Source organism: Sinocyclocheilus rhinocerous, unplaced genomic scaffold (assembly GCF_001515625.1).
Source record: "Sinocyclocheilus rhinocerous isolate Xijiao unplaced genomic scaffold, SAMN03320098_v1.1 scaffold2366, whole genome shotgun sequence".
In the NCBI taxonomy this organism is placed as follows: Eukaryota; Metazoa; Chordata; class Actinopteri; order Cypriniformes; family Cyprinidae; genus Sinocyclocheilus; species Sinocyclocheilus rhinocerous.
In genome coordinates, this window is record NW_015640446.1 from 60,907 (window position 1) to 77,576 (window position 16,670).

Below are 16,670 nucleotides of genomic sequence, written 5' to 3' on the forward strand. Positions count from 1 at the left end.
GAGAGCACTTCTATCAGCGTGATTTCGCCTATCGTGCCTTCACTAACTTTAAGTTAATCGACAACGAATTGTGACTCCCGGGAAAAATGTGACATCTTGTAACCTTATCTCTACCCCTTCGGGTGCTGAGGCCATTGTTTCAGATCGCTAGTGCGCATTTTGTTAGCCTATCCATCCACTGCGGCTGCCATACTGAGACTAGATATGCAAACGCCCCTTATCCGATTGCAATCCAATGACAGGGACGCACATTTTGAAGGACAAGACAGTAGCCTATAGGATGTAACTTATTTTGAATGTCCGGTAGTCCTCAAATAAATTATAGTCCCGTCTCGACTTGTTAACGAAGACGCGGCATAAATTTCGTCATAGTTTTTATCATCAGATATTAGTTTTAGCTCGTCAACGTCTCGTCTTAGTCACAGAAAAAAATGTTCGTTAACAAATATTTTTCGTCCTCGTCTTCGTTGACGAAATTAACACTGCTGTACACAAGTACACAAACATGTTTCGGGTGGTTCAAATCCAAGTGATATGGAGAAATTAGTAGTAAAATATTACATATATACGGTACTATATTGGTTACTGTCCTATATTTGAGATATTTAATAAAAAAAAAAATGCTAATCATTTAATAACACTGTTCAAATCTCAATTCATTTTGTTGTATTGCATATTATGATGTTCCAATGCTTTAAATCACTTGTAGAATTACAAACCCATGCGTTTTAGTTTTCATTATTTTATTTTTCATTTATTTGGTCAAATTTATTGGAGTCAAATTTTAATATCCAGCATGTATTGTTTATCAGCCGCAAAAATCTATGAAAAATCATTGGCTTAATTGGTCTCGGACAGAATTTTAATATTAGTGCTATGATATACACTAACGTTCAAAATTTTGTGGTCTGTAAAATGTTTTTGAGAGAACATTCGTATGCTTACCAAGGGTGCATTTATTTAATCAAAAATAGAGTAAAAAATTTTAATTATCACAATTTACTGTAATAACTGTTTTCTATTTTAATAGTTTGTTTTTATATGATTTCTTCTTGTGATGCAAAGTTGAATTTTTATTAGTCGTTACTCCAGTCTTCAGTGTTGCATGATCTTTAAGAAATCATTCTAATAAGCTGATTTGCCGCTCAATAACCATTTCATATTATTATTATTGTTGAAAACTTTTTTTTTTTTTTTACTGTTTTAGGTCTCTTTGATGAACAATGTTTAAAAGCACAGCATTTATCTGAAATGTTTTTTTTATAACATTAAAAATGTCTTTACTGTTATTTTTGATTTAATGTGCCATTGCTGAATAAACGTAATATTTCTTAAAAAAAAAAAAAAAGTTCTTACTGAGCCCCCATTTTTGAACGTTAGTGTATAGCTCAAATCTCCCCCGAGACATTTTCTGTTTTGGATTTCGAGAACAAGGGCTCTGATTTGATGACAACAAACATTAGCCGCTCCGTCAGAAAGCTCAAATCATAAACTCATTAAAGTCTCTCTTTGACTTGAGACAAAAACCACAATAATCCTGTCTCCTCAACCCGACTTCACACATTTTCCTGAATTACAACCTCTAACAAAGGAAACCAGATTTAAAAACTTGAAACTGTCGTCATTTGAATAAGAAATTCTCTGCCTTGCTAGCGTTCAGAGAGAGACAGACATGAGCAGATAAACAAACACTCACCCCAGTTAAGGTCTTTATGTTGTGCAGTGCATTCTGGGCCTCCAGGGCAGCTTTCCGCGTGTAGAATGTGACAAAACAGCACCCTGGGAAAACAGACAGAGACAGAGAGAAAGAGAGAAAGAGAAAGAGAGAGGTAAGCATTTTAAGCATGCAATAATCCAAGTGGATTTGATCTTTTTCTTTTCGTCTCACTACCTGCTGAGAGAGAAAACAATCTCACTGCTGTCATACAGATCTCTGCCAAACTACACCACAGAGAAGATAAGGAACGAGAGGAAAGAGGCTAATATTTGATGCTTAATAAACAGCCATATGGAGTGGGACTGTGGACCAATGAGATTTCACTGGCTACCCAGCATCCCCACCTTAGACATAAAAACCAAGTGACCCACATGTTGTTGCAAGCATGATTAAGGTAAAAACTCCAGCATCAAATCATTTGTACTTGTTGAAAGAGAACATATTTGATTTGAAGTTACATTTATTTATTTAAAATGTATATATTTATAAACTTATTATAATTTTTTTAAATTTTAATAATACAATTATTCATGTGAGAGAATATTTATATAAATATATATGTTAAACAATCAAACAATAAATAAATAAATAAAGTGTTTGTGTGAATCTTAAAAAAAACCCTGCTCATAAGAGTCTTGTGCTTATGAATCAGACTACACTGGTCACGTAATGTATTTCTGTGCAGCCCAGGAGGACAACCTAATGCGAAGCTTTGTTATAATTGCTATTATTTTGCATTACACTGTTTCATTTTTTTTTTTTACTAAAAAGTGTTTCTATTGTTAACTAAAACGAAGACGAAAAATAAAACTATGAAAATTTCGTTAATTGAAGTAAATCTGAAATTAAATCAAATCTAAATATTAGATGAAAAGCTTAAAATTTAGAAAGTTGCCTTGAAAAATAACTGAAATTAACTATTAAAAATCACTAACACTAAAACTGAAAAAAAAAAACTAATAAAAATGACAAAGCACATAAAATGACAAAAATTAAAATACCGAAAATATAAAAATAAAAGCATATTTAAAATATTAATAAATGCTATAATAGTATATAAATATTACTCAAATAACACTGATTTTACCACACATTCAATTCAGACTGAAAACTCACTTTAGACTTTAGAAATTACATATGTAACACTTAATGGACATGTTCCACTAAAGTCTGACAACCACAAAATGATACATTTTGAGGCCTCTAAAACAGATCGGCCAAAAAGCTCTGACCTTCATCAGAAAAATAAAAACGAGTATGTGTACAGTATGCATCCGCACACATCACTGTCCTTGACTGGGCATTGGAGCACAGGAGCACACACACACACACAAACAGGCAGAGAGGACTGACAGAAAGAATCAGCTGGGGACCTTTGTATGTGTGTGTGTGTGTGTGGCTAAAGCAAGCTGAGACTGCTGGCATGCTTTTTTTTAGAGAGAAAAGAAAAGAGGAACCAGAAAAAAATGAGTGAACTGAAGCCCCTTTTACTGCCAGGGAGAATTTTGGCAGGATAAACTAAGCACTCACTTGTCCCTGGCAACGGTGCAATCCAGTCCATGGCCAAAACAACCTTGTTACCAGTGTTACACACACACACACACACACACACATGTCTGGTCAGCTATCCTTGTGGGGACTCTCATAGGCGTAATGGTTTTTCTACTGTACAGACCGTATATTCTATTGCCCTACACCAACCCTACCCCTAAACCTACCCCTCACAGGAAACTTTCTGCATTTTTAGATTTTCAAAAAACTGTATGATTCTGTATGATTTATAAGCTTTTGTACCCGTGGGGACCACAATTTAGGTCCCCACCGTGACACGAGTCCCCATGAGTCTGTGTATAGTCAGGTTTAAGTCCCCACCAGGATATATAAACCAGTACACACACACACACACATACACACACACACAAGACACCAGTAAGTGATCATACACATTTAAACTCCCAACATGCCTGAAACATTCCCATCAGTCAACATTGACATTGGTCCTTGTTGGGGTGCTTAATGGTTCTGGGCCATTAACACAAAGGTTTTAAGTTCAATCCCAATTAAGTGTGACCCAGGAACTGAAGTGTTAATGAGATCCTGTTTCGGATCAATCACCATTGTGCCTGAAGCAAAATACCGACCCCAGGGGTCTCAGAGGACTGTATTCAGAAATAGAGTACCATAGGCATCTGCTAAATAGACATGTAGTCTAATGGCGCTTTTCCACTGCATGGTACAGCTCGGCTCAGCTCAGTTTGCGTTTTCAATGGAGTATAGTACAGCTTTAGAGTGGGCGGGATTATAGACATGTCGTTATAGCTGCGCCGCCTCTACTGCCGTGACCTCCTGAAAAACTTTTTCTTTCCGCGTCATCCCATCAAGCTCTCACTGGATCCGCTCCTCTGCTATCAACGAGAGGAACGTCTGTGCTTCCTCAACAGACCACGAAACAGCCATTGTTTTGTTGTTTAAAAAAAGGTGCGCACGTTTGAAACTGTTGTGTTCGTTCAAAAAAAGTTGCGTTCGATCCTCGCTGGCTATGCTGATTTAATCTAGCGGGTCTAGTGTCACGTGTCGCAAGTTCAATGACGCCCACTAGTGACGATTCTCTCTGGCAAATCAGTGATCAGCAGGGTTTACACGTCACATTTTGGTAACGGTACGGCTCGCTTGGAACCTCAGCTGAGGTGGTGCTGAAAAAAGTACCAGGTACCAGGTACTGTACACAGTGGAAAACGCCCCAAAAGCGTGCCGTACCATGCAGTGGAAAAACGACATAAGGCCCAGATTGTTTGCTGGCTGTCTGCACAAAAGTACCAAGAGCTTTCTCAAAATTGTAAGCTTAAATCTGACTGGTTGGTTTTGAGAATGAAAATGCTGGTTTGTCGCTTCCTATCTAAGTGGCCAAAATGAGCTCGAGTGTGGACCAGACTTTATGGCGTACATTTACAGTTATATAAATGATAAACAAAAATGTGTTTTCATAAACATGGTACTGTTTGTATGAATCAATTGTGAAACGTTTGATATAGGGGGAGTGTTCACAAGTGTTTTGTGTACACAGATTTGAGTTAATACCACATAAGCCTAAACACCGCACAGCTATTCTAACAGTAATACTACATGAGCTCATAATACTCCAGTAGTATTAAGTAACACTCCACTACATCAAGACTTGGAAGGCACTGTACGCTTGCGTAAGACCAGTGAAGGTAAAGATGAGAATAAGGTTAAGAACTCTGATAGTTCTGACAGATGAGCCATGTTCAAACCTGTTGTAAAAAGCTATATACACACACTTATGAACTCATATTAGCTGACCAATCAGTGTGCTAATTTACTATGTTGCATTGTTATTATTCATAATAATAATAATAATAATAATAATATGAATGAAACCGTACTGTTTGTACGCATTAAAAGTTATATATAAAATATTATTCAAATAATAATAATTTATTAGTAAAATAAAAATAATAATTTATCATAATCGCAGCACAGATATATATATATATATACAATATATATATTATATATTAGTAGTAGTAAGTAATAAAATGCAAATGATAATAATAATAAAAATAAGAATAATATAAAAATATATTTTTCCCCCTTTGTTCATCTCCATATCAATATACATAATTTTTAAAAAAATGTGCAGTTGTGTTGTATTTTTTCCTGAGGTGCTTTCAAATTTTAGCAAGGGGGTCCCTAACAAGTGAATTATTTTATTTGTTGGTCCATTTTGGCATCAAAAAGTTAATTTGGCATCAACAAATATGAAAACGTCTGTGCTAAAGGATTGATTAACATTTTTTTTTTTTTGCTAATTGAAGAGTGGTGTCACTTGTCATATTACTGTTGCTGATTTTCCATGTTTAATGTGAAGAGGCACTTCACATTGTGGCTCATTGATTTTGCATATCATTCTCCTTTTCCTGTTCCTTCTAGAAAATAGAGATGTGCAAAACCATTAAAATGCTGCCTTTGAAACAACGCTAATACGCTAATAATAAACAGTCAGCCAATAAGATCCTGTTAATTCTTGTGTTGTCAGCAAAAGTGAAGGAAACGTAGGCTTTCTCGACTCTGCCAGCAACTCATTCCTTGGCTGTTGACAGCGGTTCGTGTTTAATCGTGTTGCGACACTGGAAACTTTTGACAATCCCAGGCAGGGAGGTCAGAACAGCCGTCCTCAAAGTGTTTTCCACATCCGTACGTGGCAGGACTGCTGACGTACGGTCTGAAAGCCCATGCCTCACCTGAGACAGATAAGACAGGATAAAACCACGAGGCGTACAACCGCCTCAAGAGCTCCGTGACCGTTCGTACTCGTGCTCAGACTCGCTGACGGACGGATTCCATAATATCATACAGGCTTACAAAGGGCTCATGCTCGGCTATTTGCACATCTAACAGTAACAGAAAGATGTTTTTACGTTTGATAATGAACACTTTTCATTTTTTGAAAAATAATTGATTAAAAAGTGTAGCTGTGCTATATTTCTTTAAAATGAATCCCACTTCAGTACCACGATTGTTGTATCATTATTACTAATACAATTCTTACTATTGTTCTTTACAAATAAATATTTCTATTCAATTTCTTTTCTTTTCGATACGGGGAAAAAAGCTACTTGTTTTGATACTTTGTTATATAATTCGAACTATATTTAATTTAATGTAATTTAATTAGGGATGTTAATTTTAACCGGTTAACCGTTAACCGACCGTATAGAATTTTGACCGATTAATACAACCAGTTAAATGGTTTAAAAAGTAATTTATTAATTTTTTTTTTCCCAGTAATTTATCAAAATATTTAAAAAGATTTGCTGCATGGTTAAAATAGGCTACGCGTATAATTTTTTTTTGTTTTTTAGAGACAAAAAAAGCATAAGTCGCGTATAAGTCGCATTTTATTATTTCATTCAGAAATAGGCCTAATACCGACGAGCTTAACTGTGTGCGCACATGCGGCGCCGGCGCAATCAATCACTTGAATTTTTTCTTTCTAACAGTGGAAGCAACTACTCCTTTTAGTCATAAAGGTAATCGGAATTGTAAAAGGTTTGCCTAGCTTTATTATGTTTTTCTCCGCTCGCTGAAACGCTGCAGGTGCATGATGTGATATGATGACCATGTGAATCCTCTGTTGTTTGCTGCTTTTTGCGCATGTAAAATTAATCCCCGGGAAACAAATGTTAGTATTTTTAATGGGTCACAGACACTTATCCTTTCTAATTTAATTCAATTCTAAATTAAAATAATCTTGTCGGTTAACGAGCGTCGGTTGTCGGTTAGGAAAAATAACCGAAATGAACATCCCTAAATTTAATAGTAAAGTATATTTACATTTCTGCATTTTTAACGATGGCTCAAGTGTCCAAATAGTTTTTTGGAGCCACTGTGAATATTTGTGAAAAATGTTCCACCCCTACTATGATACTACTTTTTTCCTTTTCAGTTTAAATCAACAGGTGACCGCGATTTTTTTTTCTTTCTGGAAAGAAAGTAGTCTTTCACAACTGACTGCGAATTCAGGCCCGAAACTGCCGCTTTTCACAATCCAATCAATTCCCGAAGGATAGCATTTTACATCTCGTTTCACTCGGAAATGTGTCGCATTATGGAAGTATAACAGGTTGCGAATCCCGTTTTCGTGTTGACTGTAAATGAAAACGACTTGAATGCCAATTATTCCCAGATTCGGTTTTTGATCTGTTAAACGAGACAGACCATCCAAAGCCCTAAAGTTATGGACTTAATCCCATGAACACACACATATCTGTTAGAATACATTTCAATACATTAGCATAGCGCATCTGCATTTGGCCTTAGAGGACACACACACACTTGTATCATTCTGTTCTACGTGTCCAGGGACTGAAAAGGATGCAGACACAAACACATCCATTCATCTTATGTGCGTGTAGGCGTGCGTATGTGTGTGTGTGACGGACTTCAAAGGCAGACAGGAATACATCTTTACTAAAGAACCCCAGCTGCTCAGGGCCATTTAGCCCTGGACCGCTCTCGCATCACTCAATCAACAAGGGACAGTCTGTTTCTATGTGTGTGCGTGTGTGCAGACCGTTCTAAATTGCAGCCCGGCTCTGATAAACAATTCCTGCTCTTCACCTCTGGGTGCATTTATATTCTATGCCTCCATTCTCACGCGCGCACACACACACACACACACTAGGGCTGTCAAAATGACTGAAAAACTCAATTCAAATTTTCTACTTAAATATTATCAAAATTCGAATTATATTAGAATTTAAAAGGCATAATTTCAGTTAGGGGGAAACAAGCTTTTTTTTTCTCTCCTGAGGCCACAAGAGGGCGCATCGAGCAAAATATTATGCACGTTTCTTCAAAGCGTAATAAAACAACACGACTATCTTTGGAAAAAAAGTGCATAATGTTTAAAATAATGTTTATAAGCCATATATAATTAATAAAGTTGCTATTAGTAATTAAAAAAACAGCACCATGCATGTATGTATAGTTTAATACAAAGGACCGAAAACCAATCACATAGAGTAGGCTACTTTCTTCATTTAAAAACATGAGATACAGTGGGATGGGGAAACACCGCCATAACGTCTTCAGACATGTTTTTTAAAAGTTGAACTTACATTAATTTTACATGGCTTTCTAAACATGCCGCTCTCTGCGAGACGCGGGTGCAACGGTGATAGACGTCCCTCTAGAAAATGTCATAAATATGCGTTCTATATATATATTATTTAATTATTACATTTTTATTTGCTTCCTTTATTTCAATATTACACATAATGTGTGAAATGATACATGCAATGAATTTTATTTGTTAAATATTTAAACAAATAAATAAAATTCAGTTGTTGAAGTTAGTTCCCATAAATAAGTGTAAAACTCTTGAAAACTAAATAAAGACTCCAATGTGTCATGTTTGCTTGTGAGCAGGTTATGTATTAAACTAGTTGGTTGCGTCAGCGTAAAGTCACGAAAATTAAAGTGTGTGCGAACTTGAGTAAGATCTCAGGTTATCTAATACTGTGTGTATATGTTGCTTTAGGACACTTCAAGTTGAGTCCTGTTAACTGGCACACTTTTCTTAATATAATCTGCCCATTAATTTGTAATTTTAAAAGGTGGAAAACTGTCCTTATGGGAGGAAAAAAAAAGGAAAACTAAATACTTTTTTTTTTAGAGAAAATCAGTTCTAATTGGCGGACGCCACAGGGAAAGACAGGGAAGTTAACGCTCACCTTGCGACTTTGTTGGTGGAGAAATCTTTCAATATCGTCTAATTTAATCGCCGAAGATGCGCGCAGATGACCTTTTCCTAAATGAAAATGGGTTAGAGTGAAGCTGAAGGCTAGCGGCGGCCATTACGGCCCCACGGCTGTGTCAGAGGCCTTGATGAAGCAGGACCTGAGAGAGGCACTCTAACTGCTGCTAAATGAACTACAGGAGCACTCATCACCCCGTCTGAAAGCCAATCACACACCTCAGCTCTGCCGGAGATACCCGTCGCAATGCCTGTGTGTGCGCGAAAGAGAGAGAGTATAGGACTTAGGAGTAATGCTCTCCCACTCAGCCCTGACTCTTCCTCCATAAGAGTGAGAGGATGGGCGGCACTGTGAACGTGTACATGCCATCTTCCTGTCTGAGTGTTAACAACTCTGCAGAACCGAGGTTAATGCCTACACTTTAGAGCTATTCTGAAACCCATGAGCTACCTCGCTGTCTACCGCCTACATAGGCGGCATCGGAACCAAAACTAAACCACATAAATGACTGATTTGGAACATTACTGCATTCAAGTCGTGTTGAAAGGATGATATTTATGAGATGAGCGGACATGAATGCCACCACAATGCCGTAATTATGAGTCTGAAACTCTTAAGTTCAGACTTTCTGAGTTGAGGGTGTGTAAATTAGAGGTGGAAGCACCATTTCAATTGTTATTGTTGACAATTTGCATGCATTTTAGGGATGTAACGGTATGAAAATTTCATATCACGATTATTTAATGAACTGTTTAATGAATAAAGCACATACTTTAGCTGGTTTCAGGATAGTGCGACCAAGCTACATTACCCATCATTCTCTGTAGCAGCACATTTGCAATACAATACACTATTAATTACACACATAGAGGCCATTAACAAAGAAGGTTTTTGAATTCTACTGCCTTTCCATTGTTTTTCTGTTAACATGCTAATCATGTTAATCTTTGATTGTTATGCTGTCCTGTTGCAGCTTATTGCGCAAACGACTCTCAAGACCTAGCTTTTTTTCATTCCACTGCAATGTTGCCAAGTCCGTGGTTTTACCGTGGATTTGGGCTACTTTAACACTCTTGCCGCAGGTTGAAATGGCCCCAATAACGTGATATTTAACCCCTGGAATGTGAATTTTATCAGGAAACCCCACCAAAAAAAAAGTGTATTTTACTCCCCGGAACGCGTTTTTTAACGGGGGACCCCCCCCAAAATGCGTTTGGGCTAGTTTTGAGTAGCAATTGGTCGGGTTTTCTTGTGAAAACCTGGCAACCCTGTTCCACTGCCTTATGTTTCATGTATTTAAACTCAAAAATGTGCTGTGTGAATCTTTTGTGCTTAATTGTGTTGTACTGCAGTTTGAAAAAAGTTTGTTCGTACATGATAAACCGAGAAACAAATATGGAACTGACCAACGCATCCAATTAAAATAATTAGAGTTTATAGGTAGAAACTTTCAGAAGGACATAAAGGCAGCAACGAAGCACGCAAACAGCTTGGAAGACTCCAATTTAGTTTGATGTTAGCATGTTGCTAAGCTAGTATTGCGATACTATAAAGATATAAACATCGCAAATACTGGGTCAAACTGTCGGTTTTTATTTAAAATATGTACTAAATGGAATATTTACAAGCATTTTTTTTTCATATTCTGTCCGCCATCTTTAGCGATAGTTTTAAATGAGCCCGTTGCGATGCATTCTAGCAATGCCTAAATAGGTTTCTGAACATAGCTTTTGAGAAATGGAGAAAAAGAAAGATATGGATGGAGGATGCAAGACAGAAACAGGCAGACAGGAAAAGAAGAAGCACAACAGGAAGTCAGAGGCTCAAGCTAACACATTACACATGTAAGCAGGTTTAAACGACGCAGCACAACACCCTGCTGCTGCGATGGCGTGTGTGATGTCAAAAGACAGGAAACGCACACTACCTTTGCTCTGTGGTGGGTTCTGACTACGATCTCGCAGTATGTTGATCTGGTAGACGGCTCCGTACGGCTCAAAAAGCTCCTTTAACTCTTTCTCGGACCAGGAGCGAGGGATCTGACCCACAAACATCTTAATGGCGTCCGGATCAGGCTGGTCCGAGTGTTCCAGGGCGCCGTTCATCTTCCCAGCTGTACCGTTACTGCAGAGAGACAGAAAGTGAGCGTTAGGAAGAGTCAACAGTGTATATCGTTGTCTGAGAACACTGGAAGATGTAAAGGAAGATGGGGAGTGAGAGAGGTTGGTCTCCAAGCTCACTGCGAGAGCAAATTCGGGCTGGACAGATCGACAACTGCTCCTCATTAAAGCAGGAAGACACAGAGACACAAACCCTGATTAAAATCACGACAGTGTTATTACACTCAGCGTGTGCTGTGTCTTGTGTGTGTGTGTTGATGTTGTGTTTATAGTCCTGAGCAGGTACAATTCAGACTCTGTTCCAGATTCAGTAAGCTCTATTACCATATAAAATAACTTTCATTTGCTCAGAAACTTTCATTTGCAAAGAAAATGCACGTTTACAGCAAATTTAAAATGGGAGTCTATGGGGCAAGTGGAGCAAATGCTAAAAATACACATCATGATTATGATGAAAATATCACCGTAAGACTTACTTACAATATTAATTGTTTTACCATGACATTATTGTGATAAAATTGCATACTAAACTTGTCTGTGCAACACACAATTTGTCAACTCATGCCATGACCATGTAAAGCTGAATTTGCCGTTATTAGTGGTCGACCGATATTGGTTTTTTGACAGCCGATGCCGATGCCGATATCTTAGAGAGCAGGGTGGCCGATGGCCGATATAAAGCCGATATATATAAGTATATTTTTTATTTTAATTATAATTTTTATTTATTTTAATTAATGTTTGAGAAACTTGAAATAATTTGAAAATGAATTATATTAAAAATAAATAAAATATGTATAAAATAAACACACTTATACTTTAGATGACAACATCCTGATTCTATAATTCTATTACAGTATTTTTTACAAATAAATAAATATTTTAAAATATATAAACAAAAAGAAAGTAAACACTGTAACCAACAGGGCACTCTGTAATCTGGGAAGTTTGTGTGCATTGGGAATCATATTTTTTCAACTAAAGCCAAGGTAACACTCATTTTACATGCAGCACGCAGTAAAAATGACATGAATATGATAGTGCGCAAATGCATAAATCAGAATAGTTTGAAATAACGAGTTTAAAGTTGATTGCGCGTCTCCAGTGAAGCTGAACTCTCCTCCTGTCCGGATTCAATTCGCACGGATCGACTGTCAGGCAGAGCACACGCGATCAGGCAATATACAAATGCACACTTCACAAGATCTCACAGCTGGATTCGACTAAGTCTGCAAGGTTTGTGAAATTAAATGTTCATTAGTCATTTAAAGGTTTGTTTAAATGATATGCGTATTTGCCGAATGCTGACGGCAAACAAGAAAGTATTATTTCTGCCTTTCTGTTACTAATAATATAAAAGCAATCGTTATAATACTTTTTGTATACCTTTTAATTCATTTGTTCAACAGTTCTATCTGATTATTAGACAGACTTCTATCTGTATTAGGCAGAACTGTTAAACGACAACAACAAACAATGAAGAGGGAGAATGTGAGCACTGTGTGCTCTGTGCTCTGCCGTTCTCAGCACCGTCAAAATAAAAGTCCCGCCTCGAACACATCGGCCAGGCAGAAAAACTTATCGGCCGATGACGCAACCCACAGTCAAATTGATGCAAGGTACAGCGTGTACTCCAGAGGCCGTCAGTGTACTTGTAATTCCTTAATGTTCCTAGCAGTCCATAATGAACGAAATGAGCTACAAACTTTCGATTTAGATGGCATTTTACAGAAAGGTGATGCAGTTAGCACCGTCAAAATAAAAGTCCCGCCTCGAACACATCGGCCAGGCAGAAAAACTTATCGGCCGATGACGATACTTGAAAAATGCCAAATATCGGCCGATATATCGGTCGACCACTACCTGTTATAGAAGAGTTTAACATCAAAAATTGTACTTGCTATTCTTGAAACAACTTGATTCATGTAAAAACCTGAAATGCATGAATGAAAATCAATAAAGTGCTTTAACACAAATAAAAGCTTAACATTTTCGCTTTAACACCATCCATTACATTTGCCCCATAGACTTCCACTGTAAGCAGTTTACTGAAAACAGTTTCACAAATGCTAGCTTCAACATGAATTGAACGTAGAATTGTGAGTGACTCACACCAGAATGAAACAAATCATGACATGATAAAAATGGCTGAGCTGAGTCAGGATGCGAGACAGATCCGTGTGACCCCTAGACGCCCATGCTGCTGGTTCAACGAGTTCATGAGGAATTTCAGGCGCTTGTTTCAGTTCCAGATGAAAGCACGCCGAGAGAGAGAGAGTTATCGACCCCCACACTCACATTTCATTTTTAACCAGCTTACAATAACAAAATAAGTGAACAAGCCTAAACAAACTCAAAAATCACTGAGTGTCTACTCAATTTTATTTTATTTTGGTTTTGCTGATCGATGGCCAACCTGCCTGTTGCCCTTCAACTGATATGAAAATAAATAAAATAAATAAATAAATACTTCTATCCTCAGTGAAGAAGCATAATCATTTCCTCATGAGACTAATTATCGCACTAAGCATTCTGTGAGTAAGCCTCCTCCGCCTGTTTCAAGATAACCGTTCAAATTTCTTCCCTTCGAAACGTGCATTTTGAAATGAATTAAGTACTATTCCCTGCACAAAGGAGAAATTATTTCTTTTCTCAGTACTATATATACACTATACAGTGGGTACGGAAAGTATTCAGACCCCCTTCAATTTTTCACTCTTTGTTATATTGCAGCCATTTGCTAAAATCATTTAAGTTAATTTTTTTTCCTCATTAATGTACACAGAGCACCCCATATTGATTGAAAAACACAGACGTACCCACTGTATATATATATATATATACACACATATATAGTATGTTATGAAAATCAAAAAGTTTAAACAAATAAATAAATATGAATGAAATACTTAAAATATAAAATGTTAATCCCTTTTCAAACTGACAAAAGACATTTAAAATTGATAATTTAATTCATAAATAAAAGTAAATTAAATATGTAAAGTTCAAAAAACAGTCACTGGTCAACTGAAGCAACAAAAGTAATCTCAGAAAGAGGGTGGCAATTGACAAATTTTAGTTTAAAGGGGTCCTATTATGCTCTTTTACAAAGTCTTGATCTTGTTTTGGGGGTGTACTAGAACAGGCTCTCATACTAGGTTGTTCGAAAAACACATTATTTTTCACATATTTTACATTATTACAACACCTCTCTCCTGAATTGGACTTTGAACTTTGTAACTTTGCAGATATTTTTTATGCTCAAACAGCAACATTACAGACTAACTAAAGTTGAAAAAGTGAAAAAGCATAATAGGACCCCTTTAAGAAACAATGTATAAACCTACCATTATTATGGATGTAACGATTCACTTAACGCAAGATGCAATATGATTCACGATACGATTTTCTCACTTTGAGATTTAAAATGAGATTTAAGACCAATTATAAATGAAAATATGTCCTTTTATTATTGCTTGGACAAAATGCTGCCCATGCTGTCAAGTTACAAAAGTGTAGAATATGGTGACTATAACAATTACTCAGCACACAAATAAACTGAATCCATCATGAGGCCTGTACATAGATTATTCAGAAATGGTTTCCTATGGACAGTATTTTGTGTGTGTGTGTGTGTGTGTGTGTGTGTGTGTGTGTGCGTGTGCGAGTGTGTGTATACACACACACATATAAACATGATGCACTACACAATCACAGATTAGAAGTGGAATAAAAGCCATAAAGAACTAACTCACTTAGTCATTCACAAAGCCTAATTTCTCTTTAAACCGATGAAGTGATTTGTCATTCTATTCTATTCAAAAAAAAAAAAAAACAAGGCCTAGAGTTAAAAGAGCAGCAACCGATAAAAAGAAAAGGTCGGAGGTAAAGAGAAGAGACACAGACCTCTGGACTCGATTCACCCATCTCTTGCAGAAGGATCCTATTCTCTCCGCGGAGACGCCCAAGTCTTTGAGCGATTTAAAGGACATTTCTGCATGCGCCACGGGAAAGCCGTCCTTTCAGGTCCCCACGGCAACCGCTGCTCAGCTACCCCCACCCCAATAAATCCCCCGGCAGTTACCGCGGTGATAAGGGTGCCCCTCGCCGCCGATCAAAAAGAAATAATGGCGAAAAAAGCGAGCATGACACAGGCACAAGAGCCAGAAACGGACTCTGATACAGAGAGAGGGATGGGACTGCGAGTGTCAGGGTGTTGTGCGTGCATGTGTGCGCTTGTGTCTGTCACAATTAGTAATTGTTTGGTTCGACAAGGCCCGACTGCAGGAATACAAAGGCACAAGTCACAGGAAGCCTGTAACAGTGTGCTGGAAGACACTCGCACACACTGGCCTGGGGTTGGGAACCACTAATGGTTTCTGAACATTTGCCTTCTTTTTCAGATGTAGAGTGAACACTTTTTTTTCAAGAACTGAATACTTTTATTCAGCAAGGATGCATTAAATTAATCAAAAGTGACAGTAAACACTAAATCACTTCTGTTTCAAATAAATGCAGTTATTTTAAACTATATTTCAAAGAATCATGACAAAAATTTATATATATTTTTTTAAATCACTGCTTTTTTTTTTTTTTTTAATTTTCAACATTGATAATAATAATAAATGTTTATTGAGCACCAAATCAGTGTATTAGAATGATTTCTGAAGAATCATGTGACACTGAAGACTGGAGTAATGACTGCTGAAAATTCAGCTTTGCCATTTCAGGAATACATTATATATTCAAATAAATAAAATAGAAAGAGTTATGTTAAACTGTAATAATATTTCAAAATATTAATGCTTTGACTCTAATTTGATCAAATAAATACAGTATTGCTGGCTTTCAAAAACATTAAGAAGTCTTACCGATTCCAAACATCTGAACGACTTGATATTGCACAAAATAACAAAAACATGATCATTATAAGCTGCTTATTTTTAATGAAATGACCAAAATGACTCCTGAACGCTCTCACTCACTGATCTTGTTTATAATATATATATACACAAAATAAAAGTAGACTAAATGGTATAATACAGTCACAGTAGGATTATGTGGTGCTAAACGGAATCCTTAAGGAACCAGACTCATTACGTGGAATCATAATCATTAAATTCCTTACAATTCCCTGCAAAGGCATAAGGAGAGGAGCCGTTGACAGATTAAATACATTGTCCTTTATTTGGACCATCTTTCTTTCACTCTTCTCTGTTGACAAGGTAGAAAGAGAAAGAACTAGACACAAGGTGAAAATAAAAGTGTTTGTTTGTGTGTGTGTGTGTGTTTGTCTGTCTGAATGTAAGTCCTGAGGCTCAGATTAAGTTGTCAAGTGGTTCCACTCCTGCCATAGCATCCTTTCTCTCTCTCTCTCTTCTCTTTCTTTCTATCCACTTCCCTCTCAATTTGAGTCAATTGTCTGCCTTAATGGCTTAACTAGACCTTCTATCAGCCTGGGCTGCTCTTAAGGTGTGTGTGTGGGGGGGATTGCTGATGTAAGGAACTCTGATAGTCCGCAGGCTTTCACACACACACACACACACACACACA

At 37.1% G+C, this 16,670-nt stretch overlaps 1 protein-coding gene across 1 annotated transcript in view; it reads right to left on the reverse strand.

Moving 5' to 3' along the window:
* Positions 1-16,670, reverse strand: part of LOC107752821 (CUGBP Elav-like family member 2) — a 98,517-nt gene that overhangs the window by 40,674 nt on the left and 41,173 nt on the right. The window contains exons 2-3 of the mRNA XM_016568887.1: positions 10,925-11,121; positions 1,697-1,779 (exon numbers count right to left, since the gene is read on the reverse strand). Coding sequence (XP_016424373.1) covers positions 1,697-1,779; positions 10,925-11,121 — 280 coding nt within the window. The remainder of the gene's footprint in view (positions 1-1,696; positions 1,780-10,924; positions 11,122-16,670) is intronic.